Here is a 24,338-nt window from a genome sequence, read left to right as displayed (position 1 = left end):
ATCGTCTCAGTATACATTCCGCCTGCACTACAGGCAGCAGCCCTAGCAGACCTTAGCACTTTTATACTTGGGCTCCCCGAGGGAGGTTTACTTCTGGGGGGAGATTTCAATCTGATAGCTAATAGCCTGCAGGATAGGGTCCCCCCGAAATTGGCCCCAGCTAACGCAACACGCCTGGCAGGTTTCATGACTGCGATGGGACTGGAAGACCAATGGAGGAAATACAACCCCCAGGGCCGACAATACACATACCACTCCGACGTTCATAACACTCTCACCAGGCTCGATTATTTTCTTAGCTCTCCGGGTGGGCCTGGTACTGTCTCCAGAATTGAGATAAGGCCACGAGGTATTTCAGACCACTCCCCGCTGCTACTTACCTATACACATCACCAACCCATACGGCGTCGGATTTATCCTATCCACGCATCATACCTACATAATTCTAAGGTCAAAAAGGAGCTGAGAGTGGGAACCAAACAATACTTCAGGGACAACACGGGTTCGTTGTCTTCAGCTGCCACTCTATGGGAGGCTTACAAAACAGTAATTCGGGGATGTGCGATAGTCTCCATCACAGCGCTTAAGCGGGAGGGGCAGGCGGAGCAGTTAACCCTAGAAACAGCGGTGACGGAAGTTGAGGCGCAGCATGCGGAAGATCCAAACCCCACTACGGCGCACGCTTTGCGAATAGCAATACAACAACACAAAGCACATCTCACAGAGAAGGTCCAATTGCAACTGTCTGCCACACGACACAGAGTTTACGAGATGGGGGACAAAGCGGGCAAATTACTGGCCTGGCTGGACAGACGAGACAGACGTGACAGGCGGATAGCACAACTGACGGTACAGGGCGATGCCCCCATTAGGGATCCTGGTGCAATAGTGCAGGCTTTGGGGACTCACTACAAAACGGTATACGCGTCCACGTCCACAATCTCGGAAGACGAGGCATACACTTATATCAAAGATCTCAAAATGCCAGTGTTGACTGAGGAGGAGACGCGGGCCTTGGACGTAGACTTAACGACCGAGGAGATACAACTGGCGATCAAAGCCCTACAGACGGGTAAAGCGCTGGGGCCCAACGGGATACCAGTAGACTTATATAAGCAACAGGCGGAAACACTCGCACCGCACCTGCTACATATGTTCAAGGATAGCCTAGAGACAGGTGAACTCCCGCCAGATCAGCGAACGGCCACGATTGTGGCGATCCTCAAACCGGGGAAACCAGCAGACCAATGTACGTCATAGCGCCCAATTTCCCTCATTAACGCGGAGGCCAAAATACTTGCGAAACTGTTGGCGCAGCGTCTCACGCCTTATCTGACCAAACTTATACATAAAGATCAATCCGGGTTTATGCCGGGCAGAAGCACAGCACTTAACCTACGCAGAGTGCACGGTGCACTTGCGCGGGCAAAATATCTGTTAGAGCCCGCGGTGATACTGTCTCTTGACGCCCATATGGCGTTCGACACAGTCCACTGGCCCTTTTTATTTGCGGTTTTACGTCACTTCGGTTTCGGCCAGAAATTCTGCTCCTGGATCCGTCTGCTATATGCAAGGCCGATGGCACATGTGGCGGCGAATGGCCATATCTCGGCGGACTTTCCCCTATATAGAGGCACGCGCCAGGGCTGTCCACTCTCCCCGTTGCTGTTCGCCATGGTCCTGGAACCCTTGGCTGAATGGGTAAGGTGGGAACCAACGATCAGGGGTATCCGCTGGACGGATGACTGGGAAGATAAAATTTCCTTATACGCCGACGATGTGCTGATATACCTCACTGCCCCCAGGCGCTCGATTAACACGCTATTAGATGTTTTCACGGTCTATGGTCGAGCTTCCGGCTATTCGATCAACTGGTCCAAGTCCACCATGCACATACTGCGCGGCCCTGCACCGAGCCTGCCAGACACCTGCCCGCTACGGATCTCGGTCGACGGGTTTAAATATTTAGGGATACACATTACAGCTGACCCTGCTTCCTTCCACAGGCAAAACCTACAGCCCCCCCCTTGACCGCCTCAAACGTGACATTCGTCACTGGGAGTCGCTACCGCTGACACTGCTGGGCAGGGCTGCCCTATTCAAAATGATGGCCCTGCCCCGCTTCCTATATGCTCTAGAAAACACGCCCTATCCTGTCCCCCCCGCATACTTTAAAACCATCACAGCACAAGTCTCAGTGCTATTGTGGGGCTCTAAACCTGCTCGAATAGCGCAAGCCAAACTCACGCGTGGCTGGTACGACGGAGGCATAGCGCTCCCAGATGTGCTCCTGTACTACTGGGCGTCACAGCTGAAGATTGTTAATCAATGGCTTCATCTTCCCCAGTCTGAGCCGGCCCTAAAGGTGGACAGGGCGCAGTTGGGATTCTCCGGAATGCTGACTCCCCTGTACGATACATCGCTAGTAGCATCGAAAATCGTCCCACTACGGAACACTCACCGTGTGGCATGCGGCGTTGTGCAGACTGAAATGGCGGGGAGTGCTAACGCAGCTCACCCCGCTATGGGACATAAAACAACTTGGACAATTGCGGCACTCCAAGGGCTTCGACCGTTGGGATGCAATTGGCATCTCCACCATTGGAGACCTGTGGCAGAGAGGGCACGTACTGCCTTTCGAAACACTGCAACAACAATATGAGCTGGCGCTGACTGAACGCTTCAGATATACACAGATACGTCATGCCTTGACGACGGTGTTCAAACCTGGTACAGATATCCCAGAGGCGTCCCCACTAGAGGACAGACTGCTGACAGACTTTATGCCTTCAAAAGCAACATCGCTAACCTACAGAAAACTTGTAAATAATCTGCCTGACCCCCTAGAGGCCTTGCGGAAGAAATGGGTACATGACTGTGGCGACATGGATGCCACGGAATGGCAGGAGGCGACTTCATCTCCAAAAGAAATAGGTATCCCCGCGCGTTTACGCCTAGTACAACTCCGTATATTGCACAGGTCATATTACACAAGGGATGCACTACACAAGATGAACAGGATTGCAGACCCTTACTGTCTGAGGGGATGCGGGGAAATAGGGAACTTCTACCACACAATATGGGAATGCCCCCGAATTGCGCAATATTGGGCACAAGTGATGCGCACCATGTCACAATCTGAGGAAATATCCATACTCCCAGACCCCAAACGATGCCTCCTGAACGTGTGGGAGCCCAATGATCTCACGCTATATGGGCAGAACTGGATGACAATAGGTATGATGGTGGCGAAGAGGAATATAGCACAAAGGTGGGGTGGGGGGTTGCCACCATCCATAGCGACCTGGAAACAGGACATGGACGCTGCAATGATTGCAGAACGGGCTGTGTACCGGAACAGAAGATGTCCTAAGAAATGGAAAAGGGTATGGGGGGCATGGAATAAATATAGAGGAGACATTTTTGACCCACCTTCTGATGCAGACGACACTGGCTCTGATACCGAATGATGCGGCTCCACCCAGGGTGTACTCCGCAACCCTTGATTTGCCATATATAATGTTCAGCTCTTGTGTTAATGATGTAATTACAAAGATTTCTGGTCCCAAACTCAAATGCATACCATATTCTATTTTTCCGAGAGACATTGTATCGCTCTGTTTTAAAAAAAAATGCTAATAAAAATGTTTTTTTTTTTTAAATTGCTTACTTTCTATGGGATCTGCATAGTTATATCATTTGATTGCAGAAAAGCTAAAATCTAAAATATATCTAAAACCAAACTATCCATTTTAACTTCCTTTTTGAAGGGGGCAGCAGTTGTGAGTGGGTAGTAGATGTGATTGGGGAGGGATATGCTGTCTAGAAACTGTAGAAAATCACGCAGTCTTTTTTGCTGATGTGTTAGGAATAATAAATTCACCAGTGTAGATGGCAGTTGCTGAAAAATAATTGTGTTTTCCATCTCCATAGATGGCCCTGATGGTTTTGACCGCAATGCATTTTACAGAGGATCCTTAACCCAGAGAAATGCCTACGGAAAAAATAAGAAACTGGACCGAATCTTTGCGGTAGCTATAAATAAGAGTTTCTCAAAACTTTCTGCTGGTGTCTGCTTCAGAAAAGGGAGGGGGTGGGGGTGAACTGGACAGTGTTTTGGCAACTTGATTTGGAGAAAATTGCTGCAACAGTGTCATTTTATGGCGAAAGACGTGCATGACCTCTGCAGAGGAGGGGTGCACAGAGGGTGTTTATCCATTTTCATTTTAAACTCACAAACAATCCCTTTGTCTCCAACAAATCTTGAATTACGTTTGTGATGTCACAAGAACAGATAGTAAATGAATACTTATAGTAATCTTTACAGTACACAAGTACTTTTTATCACACGTGAGAAGGAAAAGATTTGTAAAGCATTCAGTGTGCAACAATAATCGAGTGCTTTGCCAGACTATCTACACATAACAGGGTATAACATAGCGTGGAAACAAGATTCCAACAGGTGCCATGCCGCCAAGCATACAACACAAATGTCCTTACAAGTTTGTCTAGAAAACCACTTTACTCCTCCGGTCTTTTTGACCATCATTGTGCACCTCTAGCTGTACACCATCTCGAGAGAAAGCTGCAAAGAGTTAAAACTCAATCATCTGGAATAGAGATGGAAAAGAGATATGAAAGAGAGATTTGGGGTGTACATGCAACTGCAGAGCTTTATTTCTGCCGGTGGGTTGGGGGCAGGGAGGGGTGGTGGTGGCACCAGCATTCACTTATGGGGACCGACATTTGTTTTTCCTCATCAGACTTTTACCCAGGTAGAAATAACAGAAAATGGGGAAAGGACGTGGAAGAGAAAGATGGAAAACAGTAACAAAGGGAGAAAGTAGGGATAAAAAAGAACCTGCAGGAGTAAGGTAACGGTGCTAGGAGTGTGTAGTAGTGGATTGTGATGGTGGGTGTGCTGCAGGCTGGAAAATCAGGCAAGGAGGCCGGATATAGTGGGCTATGCCGGTATTTATTATACACAAAGTCAGGGAACAGTAGGGTCAAAAGAAAAAGGGGTCCAAAGGAGAGTCCGGGTCCTTCTTCGGGGCTTGGGTCCGGGTCCTTTCTTCGTGGCTTGGGTCCGGGTCCTGTGGCGGTTCTGATGTCGGGGATGAACTTCGGAGGGCAATAAGAGAAACAAAGAACCGTTAGTCCTGGCGGGTACTCTGATGAGTGTGCATTCACCGACACCCAGGTAGTGAGGAGAGGAAAGAGAAGACCGTGAGGAAGGGAGGTATCGCAAGGGGGGGGGGGTTGGAGAAGCGAAGGATAGGGATGTAGCGAGAGAGTGTCAGATAGGTACGTGAGGGGAGGAAGGGCTTTTATACATGGAGGGTGCTTTACAAATATCATACAGTGCAATTTATTACGTGGTTTGTGCCTAAGAGAGCGATATTTACACAGTAATTACAACGAGCACCTAGCGTACTCTGAGGTGGGATTACGGGTACTCACACGGTCCACCGCAACTCTCCAGTGAGTCGCGGCAGCTCTTCAGCCACCTCCTAGGGACTCCACCAATCTTCCGACCACACGTCTTCCTCGGGGTTCGCCTCTTCTCCGTCTTCTGCGCCAGTCCGAGTGTCCAGTCACAATGCTCCGACGGCGTTCTGGGCTTCGCGTTCGATTTTCACTTGTTCTGCCGCTGCCGTAGGGGTGGGACTTCCGGGGTCGGAACGGAGTGCTTCCTGTCGATGGCGACCTCTTGTTGGTTCCTGCAATACAGAGAGGGGCGGGGGTCTCCTGGTCATGGTTACTGTTCCGGGACTGTTTCCCGATACAGGAGAACGGCCGAAGGGGCTTACACCTGGCACACCAGATAGCGGTATGTTTATAGGAGGGTCCAGTCCTGGCGGGGAAGATAGCGGGACCGGATCACATGGATTAAAGAGGCTTAAGGGGCAACCAAGAATACGCATCCTTGGTATTCAGCACCCCGACCTACTATAGCGCCCGTTACAGACTTCTGAGCAAAACTTTGGACCCTGACACATATTCAGTTGCAACTTAAGCACTGTCAGGAACCGAGAAGACCAGGGGACGATATATTAGAGACCCTTAAATATCATAATGGGATTCTGGAAGCAAAGCAGCATGTCAATAGCGAACAACATCAAACAAGAAAACATTAAGCGGCACCAAATGCGGCAGCCATCATCTATAAGGATGCCATGTGCACACAGCAGAAGTACTTTGTGGTAATCTGGGATGGAATGGCAAAAAAGCCCTATCCTCTCTAGAGAGGGTTATAAATATAATCTGTACTGTGACAAAGCAATGACAGCAGTGAAAGGCAAGAAAAGACTGGAAAAGGTCTTCATTTGTCATTGAAAAGAGTTCTGAGTAAATAGCCCTGCTCATTTTCTGATGGATACATCTGCCAGTGGATTCCTCATCTTGTGAATATCCCCCTGCGTCAGCAACGTTCAGGAAATTCTTTTGTAGTACGCCGGCGTGGACGACGTCATAGGAGCATGGCATCGCGCGCGACTCCGACTGACGTCACTGACTCCTTATTAGGCTGATGACATCAGTTCCCTTTTTTCCGCGTCGTCAACACTAACGGTTTTGAGGGATCTTCTGTTGAGTTGATAGTAACTTTGTTACTATTGTGAGTTTTCTGTATCTCTTCAGTGTTGCTGTCTTCTGTTGTGATGTCGTCGAAGAAGACTGGGTTCAAGCCGTGTGATTCATGCGGAAAGATGATGTCCATTACAGATCCGCATGGTGACTGTCTGTGGTGTCTGGGTTCGGATCACGATGTCCAGGGTTGTCGATCCTGTTTGAAGATGAACCCAAAGGCTCTTCGGGAACGTGAGGCAAAACTTCTTGTTGCCAAATTGAAGGGTAAGGATGCCAGGAAGAGTTTGAGGTCGAGCTCGAGACGCCCGAAGTCAAAGTCGAGGTCGAGGTCCCGGTCGAGGTCGGCTTCGAAGTCAACTTCGGGACATGCTTCCCGATCATCTAAGAAAAAGCATAAGAGAAGGAAGCATAGTTCAAGGCACCATTCCGGTAAGGAGTCGGATTCGAAAACGAAGTTGTCTTCTAGAAGGCATCGTAAGGACATGGTATCTCCCTCTCCAGTTCAGAATCCTGTAGGTGAGGCCTCGACTTTGGAATCACGGGAGCATTCACCGGCTCTGGTGTTGAATCCGTCTCTGGATCCGTCTCAGTCTTCGGGACATGAGGAAGAAGAAGAAGTTCTTGTTGCTCAGGGTTCGACGACTCCGGTTCACCAACCCAAGGAACAAGAGGAGTCGATTCCGGTGCAGCCTCCTCAGGAGCAGCCGGTGGGTTCGTACCCTCCTTTTACGGGTCCAGGACAGGACTCTTTGCATTTTTTAAACGCCATGTATGTTGTTTATGCGAGAGCCATGTACCCTTTTGGAGCACCGGCTGGTCCCATGGATCAGTTGGCATACAATTTGGGGGTTCCCCAAGCCTATGCTCCGGCGCCGTTTTTGCTGTTTATGCCAGCTCCGGCTCCACCTTGGCATCTCTTGGCGCCGCCGAAGTCATCAACGCCGTTTACGGCTTCACCGGCTCCGGAACGACCTCGAGATCCAACTCGGAGTTCGATGCCGGCTCCAGCTCCATGTTCGACGCCGGCTCCAGCTCCATGTTCAATGCCGGCTCCAGCTCCACATTCGACGCAGGCTCCAGCTCCACATTCGACGCCGGCTCCGGCTTCTTCGGAGTCGATACCAGATCCGACGACGTCGATTCGAATGGAGTGGTCGAGGGGTAAAGCGCAGCGCCTTTTGGAGGAGAAGAGTTATGGGGAAGCTGAAATTGAAGGTAAGCTTCAAGATCAGGAGGATTATTTTGACGATCTACGAGATGCAAGTGGTCTAGAACTGTCTCCCGATTGGGAGTTGGCCACGGTGTCTGATGCTCCTTCTAAAGATGTGGCTCCCTACCATGTGGTAATTAAAAAGGCTGTAGATCTGTTGAATTTGACTTTGCCATCTATTGAGTATAAGTCGAACATTCTGACTGAAGTCATCCATTCTCCTTCATCTGTGGTTGAGCCTATACTTCCTTTTACTGAGGCTCTAACGGATCCCATCTTGGAGGTATGGAATAGACCACTTACGGCTCCTGCAGTTTCTAAGGCCGTTGCAAGGCGTTATAGAGTGGCTCCTGGCGACCCTGAATTTTTGTCTACTCATCCCTTACCAGAGAGTTCGGTAGTACAAGCTGTCTGCTCTAAAAGATCTGCAGGTGCTTTCCCCAGGTACCTGGTGATAAGGATTCCAAAAAGCAGGACCAAAATGCAAAAAAAGTGTTTTCGTCAGGCAGTATAACCCTGGCCTACAAAGCCCTCCATGCTGTGGGAGCGAAGTATCTCCAAAGGAGACTTGCCTTCTATCACCCGGCCCGCTCTCTCAGATCGGAATCGCTGTTTCTGGCAACGGTGCCGCGTGTAAAAAGAGCTCGTATTGGAGGCCGTTCCTTTGGATTGCTGGTGCCACAGCTGTGGAACTCCCTGCCGCTCACACTCCGGGGTGCCACAAGCCTACTTTCTTTTAGGAATGGTTTAAAGGCCTGGCTGTTTACCCTCTAGGTTTTTTTTCTTTCCTTTTTCTTTTACTGGGTCTTCCACTCTGTTTTTATTACTGTGTTGTGTTATTTCTTCGTAGGTCTCATTATTAAAGCGCCGGGACACTCTTTTTGAGTAGCCGTGCGCTATATAAAAATAAATATAACATAACATAACATAACAGTATGGCCCTAAAATCTACAAATGCCACTTGTTTGCTGGGTCGATATATCCATGCTTTGATGGATACTATTAAACAGCTGTCTCCTAAGCTTCCTGAGGAGGACAGAAAGAATTTTAATGAAGTGGTTTCTGACACGCAGGCTGCTGCTCGGCAGGTCATACAGAGTGGTATGGAAACAGCGGATTCGGTGGCTAGAGTCATGGAGTCTTCGATTGCCACCAGAAGAGCTGCCTGGCTGAAGACTTCCGAGTTCTCTGCGAATGTTCAGGCTGCTTTAATGGATTTGCCCTTTGATGGTTCAGGCCTTTTCGGTAAAAAAGCTGATGCTGCATTGGAGAGGTTCAAGGACAGCAGGGCTACAGCCAGATCTTTAGGTTTGCAAACTAGAGGATCTGTGGGCAAAAGTTATAGAGGCTTCCCGCCCTCCCACAGTATTTAGGCGCGCCCTACCCAGTGCTCTCTGCCCTACAGTAGCTCTCCCTAGAGAGGTTATTGGGGCTGCGAGCTGCACTAGAAACAAGAGGTAGTGCTAACCTTTGTGCACTGTTTACAGGCTGTTTAAAAAATAATTTAGAGCGTTTTTAGCGTTTTTATCATTATACCGCTTTTTATTCTGGGGGCTGCTTTTAGAATGGGGAATTGAAATAGCAGGCACACTGACACTCTACACACCCTTGCTGTTATATAGTGTAAATGACACGAGATAGCACGAGATGTCCTCGTGGCTATCTCGTGTATATAGTTGTTAGCGCACATGCATGCTGCATCTTTTGAAGGTGGGAGTTGGTTAAAGGGCATAACGATCTTGACTTGATGGAGAGAGCAGCGTCTCTAATAAACTCCTAAGAAACCTCATATTGGCTTCCGTATCTTTCCTACGCTTCCTACACTTGCCTCTTAATATTGAACTTAAATCCGCTTTGTTCGAGATTTCACTCGGCGGTGGGCGCCATCTTGGGTGAGGAAGGCGAGGTCAGCGCTCAAGTCGGGCCGGCCTCCCGCCCTCCCACAGTATTTAGGCGCGCCCTACCCAGTGCTCTCTGCCCTACAGTAGCTCTCCCTAGAGAGGTTATTGGGGCTGCGAGCTGCAGTAGAAACAAGAGGTAGTGCTAACCTTTGCGCACTGTTTACAGGCTGTTTAAAAAATAATTTAGAGCGTTTTTAGCGTTTTTATCATTATACCGCTTTTTATTCTGGGGGCTGCTTTTAGAATGGGGAATTGAAATAGCAGGCACACTGACACTCTACACACCCTTGCCTCTTAATATTGAACTTAAATCCGCTTTGTTCGAGATTTCACTCGGCGGTGGGCGCCATCTTGGGTGAGGAAGGCGAGGTCAGCGCTCAAGTCGGGCCGGCCTCCCGCCCTCCCACAGTATTTAGGCGCGCCCTACCCAGTGCTCTCTGCCCTACAGTAGCTCTCCCTAGAGAGGTTATTGGGGCTGCGAGCTGCAGTAGAAACAAGAGGTAGTGCTAACCTTTGCGCACTGTTTACAGGCTGTTTAAAAAATAATTTAGAGCGTTTTTAGCGTTTTTATCATTATACCGCTTTTTATTCTGGGGGCTGCTTTTAGAATGGGGAATTGAAATAGCAGGCACACTGACACTCTACACACCCTTGCCTCTTAATATTGAACTTAAATCCGCTTTGTTCGAGATTTCACTCGGCGGTGGGCGCCATCTTGGGTGAGGAAGGCGAGGTCAGCGCTCAAGTCGGGCCGGCCTCCCACCCTCCTCCTCCCCATATTATGTGTCACCCAACCAGACGGCGCAGCGGGCTGGCGCAGCGGGCGCGCCGGAAGCGCGCCGAAGTCGAGCCAAAGTCCAGCCCGTCTGCGCCCGTCCGCGACAGGACGGGGCGCGGGGCCAGGGGCCCTGGCAGTTCAACTCAAAATACCATAAGGTATGGCAGACACGCACTACTTGCTCTACAACCAGACACACCTATCGATTGCATACACGCAATGTCTGCCCAGTCACTTACAGAATGCACGAGGTGCCGCTTTGTACCCCTTCCTCAAATCCCTGACACTACCTCGGGCCCTATCATCAAAGCTGCACTATTGAATTGTAGATCCCTACGGAAGCATGCTTTAGAAATCTACCATCTACTAGAAGACCTAAATCTTCAGATCCTCTTTCTAACTGAAACCTGGCTAGATGCTCACTCGGATCCGGACATCATCCAGGCCATGCCCGACGGCTATTCCCTAGCTAGATTGGACAGACAGGACGGCAGAGGAGGCGGCATCGCCATAGCCACGAAAGCTCCTCTAGTCTGTTCCCTAGTACACACTCAGGTTGATCACAGTGAAGCCGGCACCTTCACAATTAACACTGGCCCCAATCATTCGATCTCTGGCATTCTGATATACCGACCGCCAGGTACACTACATGAGTTTACATCGACCCTAATGGAAGCGGTCACTCATCTAGCACTGAGGAAATCCAGACTGTTAGTGCTAGGGGATCTCAATGCTCATTTCGAAGATCATCTAGATAAAAACGCTGATGATATCCGGATGGAATTGCAATCTATTCAGCTTGATCAAATAAATAATGAGCCTTCTCATCAATTAGGACACCTTCTAGACCCCGTTTTTAGTAATTGGCAGGGAGTGCATACCTCTGATCCTATACCCATACCCTGGTCGGACCATTATATTATTCCCATCACATTACAGCTTGACAGAACGGAAATTGTTCGGCATCAATCCCTGCGATACAAACGCAGGAAATGGAAGAACTTCTCCCTTGATTCATTTAAGCAAATTGTACATGACGAAGGCCCTCCCAAAGGGGTCGACTGTGAGGCAGCTAATGACAATTTAAACAACATCGTCACCAAGGCCCTGGACATCACAGCCCCAAGTCGTACCCTGTCCAATGCCAGGAGACCTAAGAAAACTGCTCCTTGGTTCAGCCAAGAACTGCAAGCCATGAAAACGGCTTGTAAGAAACTCGAGAGAGCTTGGCGCCAGAATCTCTGTGCTGATATTAAAACACAATATAAAACAACACAGAGAGAATATTATAAATCAGTTCGTTTGGCCAAAGCAGAGCATTATCACACCCGCATTATGGAAGCAGGCAATTCCTCCAAGGAACTGTTTTTGATATATAAAGAGATATCCATAGTGGACGTGACCTCCCCCGCGCACAATGACTCGGTGGAAGTGTGCAACAATATTGCACAATATTTTGCAGGCAAAATACATAAAATCTATTCTAGTTTCTCTAACCAGACAGATCCGGCCACGGATTTTATCGAAAATGACAAACTTGTAAATACACCTGTATGTTTAAACTCTTTTACAGTCCCTTCCTATGAAATCCTATCCAAAATGTGCAAAAAAATTAAATCAGGATCCCCTAGGGATCCAGCACCCCCGAAAATTTTAGCCGAAGCCTTTCCTGTACTAGAGCCTCATTTCAGGCACTTATTACATGCTTCCTTTACTACCTCCTGCCTTCCGGAGGAGTGGAAACAGGCAATAGTATTACCCATTAAGAAAAAATCAAACATCAGCTTGGACATAATGGACAACCTACGACCCATATCCCTGCTACCTTACGTGGCCAAGTTAGCAGAGAAAATCGCTAACAGTCAACTTATGGAACACCTTGAGAACCATAATGTTTTCCATAAATCTCAGTCGGGTTTCAGAACTGGCTTCTCTACGGAGACAGCTCTCCTGAGGGCCACTGAAACCTTACGTGAAGGAGCAGATAAGGGAAAGACAATGGCCCTCATCATGCTTGATCTCAGTGCCGCTTTTGACACTGTAGCACACTCCATCTTGCTACAGTGTCTAAATAAAGCGGGCGTCACCAACAAGGCACTGGGTTGGCTGAAATCTTTCCTGATTAACAGGACCTTCCAGGTTCAAAGAGGGACTTTCCTCTCCGACAGGGTGATGCTGGAACAGGGGGTTCCTCAGGGCTCTGCCCTGAGTCCTACCCTGTTCAATCTCTACATGGCCCCTCTGGCAGAAGTGGTGCAATCGTTCGGCGTAGAGCTTGTCTCTTACGCCGACGACACGCAACTTCTCATATCCCTGACCCATGCCCCTTCTAAGGAAGCTGATAACTTCAACGCCTGCATGTCCAAACTAGCTATGTGGATGAATGAACACTGTTTGAAATTAAATGGGACAAAAACAGAGGTCCTCATTATGGGAGGAAATGAGGTCAAATGGACGAAAGAGTGGTGGCCCAGCTGTCTGGGTCCCCTGCCCACGCCTGCACAAGAGGCGAAGAACTTAGGTGTATGGGTGGACAATAAACTGTCCTTTGACAGCCACGTAAAGAGGACTGTTGGCAAATGTTTTGGGGTGATGAAAACCCTCAACCGCACCCTCGACCTGTTACCCACTAACTCCAGGCGCACCATGACGCAGGCACTAATAACGTCCCGCATTGATTACGGTAATGTACTACTCATGGGGACTTCAGTGAAAAACATAAACAAACTACAGGTTCTACAAAACTCGGCAGCTCGCCTGGTGCTAAGGCTTCCCCGCCGTGCTCCCTCATGTCCCTCTCTAGCAGCCCTCCACTGGTTACCAATCAGTAAGAGGATTGTTTTTAAAGCAATGCTCTGGTGCCATAAAATAATTCATCACAGAGCGCCGGCATATATGTCTGATTTGGTGTCTGTGTACGAACCCAACAGATCTCTTAGATCCAAAGGAATGGGTCTACTTAAAACTACCTGCCCCAAAAAAGCTAAAATGGGTGGCAGATCATTCCGCACCTTAGCTGCCAGGCAATGGAACCTCCTGCCTCTAGATATCAGGTTGGAGAGTAATGAAATCGTATTTAGGAAGAAGCTGAAAACTTGCCTCTTTGCTGTGTGAACTGGCTCTTTCTTTTTTTCCTCTGCTGCTGCTTTCTTTCTCTATAGCGCGGGGACACGCCGGGAGGTGTTACCATGCGCTCTACAAACTCCTTTAAACTAAACTAAACTAAACTTTGGAAGATCTTCTTTTCGTCCCTACAAGCAATCACAGCAACAGCAGCAGCAACAAAATCCGTTGTATAAATCTTACAGGGGAAAACAAAGGTCGTCCTCGAGGACATCAGGTCTCGTCCTCCTCATCCACTTCCACTACCCACCCCCTCCTACTACAGTAAAGCAGCCCTAGATCCGCGATTCTGGAGCATGCGGGTCCTGTAGGGGGTCGGCTTACCTATTTTCTATGGGATTGGGAATTGGTCACGTCGGACCTTTGGGTTCTCAATCTCGTGGAGAATGGGTATGCACTTCCCTTTTGGGAATTCCCTCTGAATTACCCTCCTTGCCAAGGTTTTTGCTCGGAGGACCACCTGCTACTTCTGCAGGCGGAAGTCCTGGCATTGTTGAGATAGGGTGCGATAGAGGTGGTTCCGGAGCAAGAAAGGGGTCAGGGATGCTACTCCCGGTATTTCCTGATCCCCAAGAAGGATAGCAGACTTCGTCCAATCCTGGATCTCAGGATCTTGAACCTTTACCTGAAGCAAGAGAAGTTCAAGATGCTCACCCTTGCGCAGGTTCTTCAAGCGCTGCTGGAAGAAGACTGGTTGGTGTCGATCGACTTGCAGGATGCATATTTTCATATCCCAATCCTGAAGTTGCACAGGAAGTATCTCCATTTTACGGAGGGATCGCAGCATTACCAGTTTGTGGTCCTTCCGTTTGGTCTTACTACTGCGCCTCGAGTCTTTACCAAGGTGATGGCTGTGGTGGCGGCACATCTCAGAAGGTCAGGGATTCCAGTATTCCCTTATCTGGACGATTGGCTAATCAAGGCGGAATCTCCAGCGAAAGTGCTCCATCATCTGCAAGTCACAACTCAGTTGTTGTACAGGTTGGGTTTTTCGAAAAATGTACCCAAATCTCACCTGGTGCCCTCCCAGCGCAACCTGTTCATTGGTGCGGTACAGGATACAACTGTATATCGGGCATTCCCTCCTCCACAACGGATTCGCGACATACAGGAAATGATTCCTTATTTCACAATGGAGCGGTCGTTCCAGTCTTGAAGGTCTTTCGTCTGCTCGGTCTGGTGGCTTCCTGCATTCTGCTGGTCAACCATGTACGCTGGCACATGAGGGCACTCCAGTGGTGCCTCTGCAGGCAGTGGTATCAACACAACGGAGATCTCAGGGAGTCGATCAGGATCTCCAGAGAAACTGCAGCAGATCTGTCTTGGTGGAGCATAGAGGGCAATCTGTCTCAAGGAAAGCCCTTCCAACTACCTCCATCTGTGGCCACGGTGATAACGGATGCATCCACTCTAGGGTGGGGTGCTCAAAGCCTTCCTCCCCTCCCTTCGCGGTCGGTCGGTTCAGGTCCTGATGGACAACACCACCGCGATGTGGTATGTCAACAAGCAGGGAGGAGTAGGGTCGCAGTGTCTCTGCAGAGAGGCTCTGCGTCTCTGGTCTTGGGTTCAGGATCATCAGATTTGTCTGATGGCAAATCATCTGGAGTTCTGAACGTGCGTGCAGTCAGTCTCAGTCGGCAGTTCTCAGCCGACCACGAGTGGAGGCTTCATCCAGAGGTGGTTCGTCACGTCTTTCGGACGTGGGGAACTCCTCGGGTGGACCTGTTCACCACTCACGAGAATGCTCACTGCCTGTCATTCTGAAGTCTCCAGTTTCCGATGCAGGGAGCATAGGGGGACGCGTTTCAGTTGAGTTGGGACTCACAACTCCTTTACGCGTTTCCTCCCATACCCTTGATTCCTCAGGTTCTGAGGAAGATTCGCCAAGACCGGGCCCAAGTTATTGTGATCGCCCCGGATTGGCCAAGAAGGGTGTGGTATACAGATCTTCTCCACCTCTCCTCGTGCCTGCCGCTCCGTCTCCCTCTCAGGGCAGATCTCCTCTCTCAGATGGAGCGGCAGGTTCTACACCCCCACCTCCAGACCTTACACCTTCATGCCTGGAGATTGAACGGGACAACCTGAATTCCTTTTCTCTCCCACATGACATGGTGGATGTCATTCTATTGGCCAGGCGTGATTCCACCAAATCTATCTATTCTTATAGATGGTCTAAATTTGTTACTTGGTGTGGGGAGAAGTCCGTTGATCCTTTGAGGGCTCGGTTGTCTGATATTCTTCAGTTTGCACTTACTTTGGCTCAGCAAGGGTTTGTTGTGGCTACGGTCAAAGGTTATCTTTCAGCCTTGTCGGCTTTTATCTGCCTGCCAGATCAGCCGTCCTTATTTAAATCTCCTGTGGTTCTAAGGTTTCTGAAGGGTCTTACAAATAAATTTCCTCCTTCTCCCTTTATTGTGCCTCAATGGGACTTGAATCTTGTGCTTACTTTTCTGATGGGTTCTCCTTTCGAACCTTTGCACAAGTGTCCCATGAGACTTTTATCTTTTAAGACGGTCTTCCTGGTTGCAATTACCTCGGCAAGGAGGGTAAGTGAGCTTCAAGCTCTTAGATGAAAGCCCCCATTCTTGACCATTCATGCTGAATGAATGGTTATTAGGACCAGGGCTGGTTTTCTGCCTAAGGTGGTAACTCCCTTCCATCTAGGACAGTCCATTACCCTACCTACCTTCTATCCTCCCCCTCATCCTTCCAAGGAGGAGGAGAGACTTCACCGCCTGGACCTTAAGAGGGTGGTGAGCTTTTATCTTGATAGGACAAGAGACTATCGAGTGGATGACCAGCTCTTTGTTGGATTTGCTGGCTGCAGAAAAGGAAGAGCTGTGCACAAGCGCACACTCTCAAGATGGATTATACTTTGCATCAAGATCTGCTACTCCCTGGCGGGTAAGGAGCCTCCAGAGGGTATAAGAGCTCACTCCACTAGAGCAAAGTCTTCTACATCTGCTTTGTCTAGGGGTGTACCTGTAGAGGACATTTGTATACCTGCGACTTGGGCTTCCCTCCACACTTTCGCGAAGCATTGCTCCTTGGATTCCGAAGTGAGGAGGGACGGCCACTTTGCGCATTCTGTCCTCCAGGATTTTCTGGAATAGGAGAGTGGACACCCTCCTCCGGGAGTGGGGACCTCTGTGGGACTCCATTCACAAGGTGAGGAATCCACTGGCAGATGTATCCATCAGAAGAACAAGTTACTTACCTTCGGTAACGCTTTTTCTGGTGGATACAGTATCTGCCTGTGGATTCCTCACATGGCCACCCGCCTCCCCGTTGTCCACTCTTCTATACCTGAGTTTATGAAAATATTTAAATGCATTTATATGTATGTTTATATATATATATATATATATATATATATATATATATATATATATATATATATATATATATATATATATATATATATATATATTTGTATATATATTGTGTTTTTCATGCATTGTCTACACACTAAGGGCCTCATTATCATTGCGGATAATCCGCATACTCCAGGCCGGCAGAAGCCACCGCCGGCCCTGAGTATGCGGATTATCCGCCGCAGTGACATAGAAGACCCACCGCCAGATCAGGATGGCGGTGGGAGTGCGGTTGGACCAGCGGCGGACGGCAGGTCCGTCCGCCGCTGATCCGCGGTGTGAGGAGGGCTATTTGGTGACGGTGTCTGCAAGACACCGTCAGCCAAATTAGGAATTGCACAAACACATGCTTTTCCGCGGCGGCTTTTCCGCCGTGGAAAAGCATGTGGACTTTGGCTTTTGGGGGCCCGTTGCGGGCCCCCAGGGTGTCGGGGGGTGGGGGGTGCACATGGGGGGTACCTATGGTACCCCCCAACATTTACATGCACAAAGCGGCAGGCACCACGCGGTGCCTGCCGCTTTGTGCATGTAAATGTAACACATGCAGTTTTAACATTGCGGCGGGTGCTGCTTCAAGCAGCACCCGCCGCAATGTTAAAACATACAGGATGTGACCGCCAGGGTGGCGGTCACATCCTAATTTGCACGGAGGGACCGCCGCTGCCCCTGCGGACGGTCCCTCCACCTCTGGGGTGGCGGACGGACGCAAGTCCGTCCGCCATCCTAATCGACCCCTATGTGTGTAATTTTGGATATTATGTACTGTGTACACTGTATATGTTTATATCTACTGTCATTGGTCCGTCCGGGTGCCTCGAAGGCACGGAAAAAAGGGCGGAACTGATGTCATCACGCCGACGTAGGCCTAATAAGGAGTCAGTGACGTCAGTCGGAGTCACGCGCGATGCCGTGCTCCTATGACGTCGTCCACGCTGGCGTGCTACAAAAGAATTTTCCGAACGTTGCTGACGCAGGGGGATATTCACAAGGTGAGGAATCCACAGGCAGATACTGTATCCACCAGAAAAAGCGTTACCGAAGGTAAGTAACTTGTTCTTTTGGCTTCAAGTGAACTCTATTTTAGTTCCTTCTTTTCTAACCATGATGCATGTACTACCTTATAACAAACATGGGTAATTTGTGAGCTTTAAAGTGTTCCAAGAGGTATATGTCACTCGCACTGACATCTAATGTGGCTTGGACATGTTGAAAAGAACCTAGGATGGAAGAACAGCGATTGAAGTGCTGTGTTATAGAAACACCACTGCCCAGAAGGGCGCAGCCTAAACTCAGTGGTTGAAAACCACAAAATCATAAAGACAAAATAAGGAAAAAGTAGGGTTTACTCATTTAGTAGGGCAAACAGAGCAACAGGACTTTATTGGACAATGGCCATCGTCGTCATCATCAGAACCAGGAGTTTGAGCAATAGTGCCCACCAATTATCCTGCACCTCGGTTAACAAAACCTGCTCTCATCTTTCGATGATCGTCCATCATTCCCCTCCACTTGATAAACGTTGATTGCTGTGGCACCGCTATAAAGGTCTGTGGAAGTCTACTCTCACGGTAGCTCGCACTGGGATGAATCGCGTCACCTCTGGGGTCGCCCAATCAGATGTCAGGACCAATCTTGGTAATTATCATTTCCATTTAGAAACGGTGGTAGTGATTGGTAAAGAGCTAAGAGCATAGGATGACACCGAGAGAAACACTCAAATGAATAACTCAACCATTCCAGAATGGTATAAAAAACGAATGACTAAAACAAGGAGCCGAACATTTCATGGTTGTGTGGTGCATACCAGGAAAGAGTGGGAGAGCAAGAACAGTACCTGGAGGCTGCAGCCCCATGGACATTTCCTAGTTAGATTTCTGCCAGTGGTTAATTTGAACTCATGGTTGCTGATGCGCAGCACAAGACTCTTTTGATGTCACTCGGCCATCGCTCAGGGTGGTAAAAGTTAAGTCCTATTGTGGCTACATACAGGACCAGGAATAGACGCTGCATAGCACGAGGCATATGTTGTCATTGCCACTGTGTCACTCTGCCTGTAAGTTCTTGTTTGGCTGTATGACAGACGCCCATAGGTGAACGAAAAATCTTGCTTCCCACTCCTACCTGCTGCCTGTTTAAGTACTGATCAGCTAGTCCATGGCTCTCCAACCATGATACTAAACTGTCAGCCCCTGTGAATATATGGCTCAGACCTAGGTGTATTCTCAGGCAACCTGTCATGACTAAGACTATATGAGGTACAGAGCCTATGTCTGCCCTTCCTACTCCAACCCCAACAGCAACACTACTGGTAGAAGTGGGTCCCACCAATAGTGGAAGTGAGTGGCAGCCTACAGTGGGAGATTGTGGCCTACAGCACTTTTATTATTCCAAAATATTCACTGCTCTATGTTTTCTGCAGCACCTTTTACCTCACCACACCTCCTCATTGTGGTGTCTGCCTTGGCACTATCACAGGCTCTTCTGCTATCCATGGCATCAGAGGAAAGTCAGCATTATGCTCCTGGTGGGTTGTGGCTACAGTCCACGGTGCCTACTCCCACAGCCCTGCACAACTCTCTGAATGGGGCTCTGGAGCTGTAAGTCTCTGCTGCTTAGACTAAGCCTGTCAGCAAAGGTAAAATAACCAGTAGCAGCTCCTCGAGGGAGTGCTGTGGGATGGGAAGGGGCAGGGTGGAGGGGTAGTAAACTACGGCATACGGCCAAACTGAGGTAAGTAAAGAAATAAATAAATACAACGAATTAAATTGCACACGCTTCACTGCCCGCAGCACTCCCTCGAGGAGCCGCTACTGAAAATAACATGTATCTGTAAAGCAGGCTTTCACTGCTTGCTTCCACTTGGCACTGATTAACAGATGTTTCTTGTTGACCAAATCTATGGTACTTATTTTATTGACTCCAAAAGGATAAAAGACTGTTTGGACACACTTGGTTTCATATGTGACCATTAGGTCAAAGTCCGACACTTGGCGTGAACGCACTTGTCAACTGACCCACCAGATCCAGCACTTGGACATGCTACATGGGAGTGAACACAAAGCTGGGAGCAGCTGATTCTGTGCCTTTCCTTAAATGCATGAAACCATCGTTGCCCATGTGTGGTGGGTGAGGAAGCAAGAAACCATCAGTGACATAATTAATCAAGTCATTTGCAAATGCAAAATGTTTGGCCTTTTATGCTCTATAGATTTAAGAATGATCACCATTATGCTAGCACCACAGTGTGGTTCTGAGGAGATTCATAATGCCAAGAATGTCTGTAATAATAAAGGTTTGGCCATCCTCATGCCAAGGGCAGGTACCCTCGTGCCACAACCCCCATAACAAGTCAAAAATGATATCCAATATTCTAGGACCAACATTATGCCAAGAAGAGTCCATAATGCAAAGTATGAAAACAATTTGCTAAGGATTGGCTGTAGCATGCTTATGTTGGACACCATCATACCACATATGCCACAAACTGAAAGTATTTTTCCGTGGATCCGCCCATCATGTCAAGAGTGTCTGCAACTTGCAATAATGAGCCATATGATGTGGCCGGTATGATATCTTGGGTAGGTACCGTTATGCCACAGATTTCCATTATGTGCCAAGGACGGCCATCATTTTAGCAAGGTTGATGAGAAATGATCTCTCCTTGCTTTTAGCCGGGTCTGGTGGCTTAGTGGTCTAATGCATCCACTGCGGGGTCTGTGTTTGACTTCACGGTCACAGGTTCAAATCCCGGCAGGTCCACTCAGCCTCTCATCCTTTCTGAAGTCGATAAAATGAGTACCATTGAGTTGGGTAGCAATCAACATCTGTTATTCAGCGACAAGATACCCTGTTGGGAGTGAACATGCGCTTTACAAATACGCATGTTATGTTATGTAGGACCATTAGATCTCACTAGTGAACGAAGGTGTAGGGCCAGTTAGCTACCTGGGAGGGACACTGTCAAACAAGTGGGACACCACATCAGGCACACTCACACTTTATCTTCGAACACACATATGCATGCAGAAAAGCACACATGCATGTTTTGTATGAGCAGTGTACACACACACAGGCCTTCGGAGCAAAAGAGAACATTACTTACCAATCTCCTGCATTTCATGGAGCTCCCAGTCTGGCTTTTGCTATGCTGCTGAACCTTCTTGTTGACGCTATTTGACACCTACTCTGACTCCAGTATGACAGGCCCAGGATTAACATACACAGGGGTAGATTGTCAAACATTTTGCGACGGGTTGACATCACAAAAGTGATGCTAACCAGCAAAAAATGTTTTGGGTGGAATTTACTCGAAAGTACCCTAAAATTAGTGCAAAGCGGTGTGAAGCATTGCTTTGCTTTACTTAGCGCCACAAGGGTGTTACATGGGTTGTACATGGGCCTTCCCATGCAGCCACCCATGCCTTTTTATGCAAAACCCTATCTACAAACAATTGTAGGTAGGGCTTAGCGCCAAACTTTACAGCCACTTCACAGGAGGTGCTAACTGGACAAATAATTCATTTCTCCTTATTTCCCGACTTTGAATGCGTGCTGCACTGTGCAGCACACAAAAAAGTGGGTAATGCTTAAAACTTGTCTAGGTATGGTATTTTGTACAGGAACGATACTTTTGCTGTACAAAACCTATGCTAGACTCACACACACACCCTAGCGCAATGGCGCTAAGGTGTGTGCCTAGCACACGGCAGCTGAAATCTGCACGGCGCTATGGAGGGGGGGGAGCAATATCTCTGAAGACATGGCGCTCTCCTACTCCCCTGTCACACAACGCAGCACAGTCTCTTTAGGTGCTGTGCTGCAAAGCATGACTTAAAAAAAATCTGTCCCATAGTGTAATGTTAGTGTTGGGCCTGCAATGTGGCCTATCACTATGCAGACGTAGCCAGTCGGTGACACGCCATTTTTAGGACCAGCATTGTTAATAATACTGTGATTGAGTGTAGGGCACTGTATTCAAAGCCAAAAGCAGTCTTTGTCTGGTTGGTACCCTAAAAAAGCTGACCCAATCAAAGCCCTGACTCACTTTACAGTACTGGTGCCACCTCTGCTTAGATCCGGCACCTTGTAGGTGACTGTGAGGAGTGGCATTCAGCAGCAAATTATCAGTGTGCCACAATGCTGGTAGAGATATACTTCCCATCTAGTAATGACACTTTTCCCAAGATAACAACTGCATCAGATACTCACTTTATACTGGATCCATACACCATTACAATACGTTTGCACAGAAAGGCACTGAACACTATTAAGGCCAAGCCCTAAAAAGCATAGAATGGGCATAAGGGATATGCAGTTAAAGATAAATCTGAGTTACAGATTGCAATGGGCCTGAAAATGTGCAAAATTCATAAACCTGACATTATACTTTCAGAATGACCAGGTCTGAGCTTTCTTATATCTGTGGAGCTTCTGAAAAGTACATCTCAGCACCTTGTAAACAACACTTTTGTTTAGCAGTCCATGTAAAGATATAGGGACAATTTCTTAAAATAAAATATTGTCATAGACTTCCAGCAGGTTTGATTCCCAACACTGCCTGTCTTATTCTCCCAGTAGATCACACCTTGTCAGCGGAGTTACACCCCCATTACATTTCACTTTACTAGAACGCAAATCTCAAAAGTCATACTTTCTCTACTAGACCACAATTCCCCCACTGGATCAGGCTTTTTTCAGCTAGAGCACACTTTGCCCCCTTGGAACACTGCTACCTCTCCTATCACAAGTATACAGCTATGCTACATCTTTTCATAAGACATCTACCCTCCACTCAACCACAATTCACTAATCAACAATGTTAGGGCATCCTTTCCACAAGGGTCCACATCATTAGAGTAAACCTGCATTAGTAAATAGTGTTATGCAGCCATACGCCTGCATGAACGTGCAAGGAGTGTATACATTTTCCTTAAAGTATTGAGCTATCCTGACTTTACATCAAAGTTCGCCTCAACACACCCTTTTCAACCTTGTATCTTCCTCAAAACATTGTAAAATATTGCAGGTTGTAAAATAGGCACATGATTATAGCTTTTGCTGGGAACACACCCCTAATCAGGTCTGATGTTATTACAGTTATTTAGTCATGAGTTAGATATATTGCCAGAAGTCTGTTTTTTGGTCTGTCTGAATGTGCAATCTGTGTCAAATTATTCCACTCAACTGTGTCTTCAGAACCATTTCTTTAAAATGGAATTGCTTCATAGTCATCTATCCAATCCCTGCTAAAAAAGGAATAGAAATATTAACTATATAATCAGTTTACTTACCGTGTCAGCAAACTGAGATTTAATTAATTTGGAGCCTTTCTTATTGGGATTTTCTTATGGTACAAAGCCTTGATTAACTATTTTTGAGTGGTAGAGTGAAGAAAACAATGCATAATTATTGAATAATTAACCTTATGGTTCGATGTCTTATAGAAACCTGTTCTCACACATCGATAAATTCCAAGAAGATGATGATGGCTCCAATGAGATGATGGACTCCGATGAACACCCCCACATATTGGTCATCAATGCTCAGCACAAAGTGCCTTTATTTCCTTCTATCTCCTTCCTCCATCCTTCACTAATGTGAGATTGCTGCCATTTGTCTTTGATCAATATGGTCATTACCTGGTGTTACACGTCTTCACACATATCATCATAGAAGTGAAGGGACAGTGTTGGCTTTACATTTCCTATCGGGGCCCCTTTCACCCACTGCTATCCTGCTGTGTCCCCAGAGAACCAATCTTATCCTCTTGTACCATTGCTTGCCTGATCATCTTGAAGAATCTTGTTGAAGAATTGTCTTGAATGATTGCTTTGAGTCGTCACTTTGAATGATCATTTTTGAATTTCATCTTGAAGACCTACCCTGAGGAGTTGTCCTTAAAGATTGCTGACTGAGCCCAGCATAAATATATACTGACTGACCCATATGAGATACACCCAAGCCTTGCAGATGAAGAAGTCATTCATTTGGCTCTGCTGACATTGAATGGTCACCAGACTCCAAAGTAATCATGGTAACAATGATGTACAATTGAGACTGATTATCGTTTTTTCAGAATTGTGATTTATCTAACAGAAAGTTTGAAGAATAAAAGATGCACAGGAAATGAATGTATTAGAAGAGGCAGAAAGAGGAATTATGAGTCAGGGATCTTGGAAGTAGGTGATGACGCCTACCCACATACAGAACAGCCCTTGAAATGCATCTGTTGCCCTAACACAACAGCTTCTATGCAGAGTCTGGAAAAGGCAATGGTAAAACTGCTACTTTAGAGGACTATCTTGAATTTGGCAGAGCTTAATAATTATTATCGGATTAAAGGACTGCCTGTCCATAGAGAAGTA

At 47.7% G+C, this 24,338-nt stretch overlaps 1 protein-coding gene across 4 annotated transcripts in view; it reads left to right on the top strand.

Moving 5' to 3' along the window:
• Positions 1-23,745, top strand: part of MLPH (melanophilin) — a 391,857-nt gene extending 368,112 nt beyond the window's left edge. For 3 of the 4 annotated variants that reach the window (XM_078681362.1, XM_078681364.1, XM_078681361.1), the window contains 2 exons: positions 3,934-4,031; positions 23,418-23,744. In XM_078681362.1, the coding sequence (XP_078537488.1) occupies positions 3,934-4,031; positions 23,418-23,441 (122 nt within the window). In that variant the 3' untranslated portion in view covers positions 23,442-23,744. Of the gene's footprint in view, positions 1-3,933; positions 4,032-23,417 lie in introns of all 4 variants that reach the window. The other variant, XM_078681363.1, reaches the window with a different exon arrangement.
• The last annotated feature ends 593 nt before the right edge of the window (positions 23,746-24,338 follow it).

The sequence above is a fragment of the Lissotriton helveticus genome, chromosome 3_1 (genome assembly GCF_964261635.1).
Source record: "Lissotriton helveticus chromosome 3_1, aLisHel1.1, whole genome shotgun sequence".
Lineage (NCBI taxonomy): Eukaryota > Metazoa > Chordata > Amphibia > Caudata > Salamandridae > Lissotriton > Lissotriton helveticus.
The sequence above is the reverse complement of the archived record's forward strand: the minus strand, read 5'-3'. Positions and strand labels throughout refer to the sequence as shown.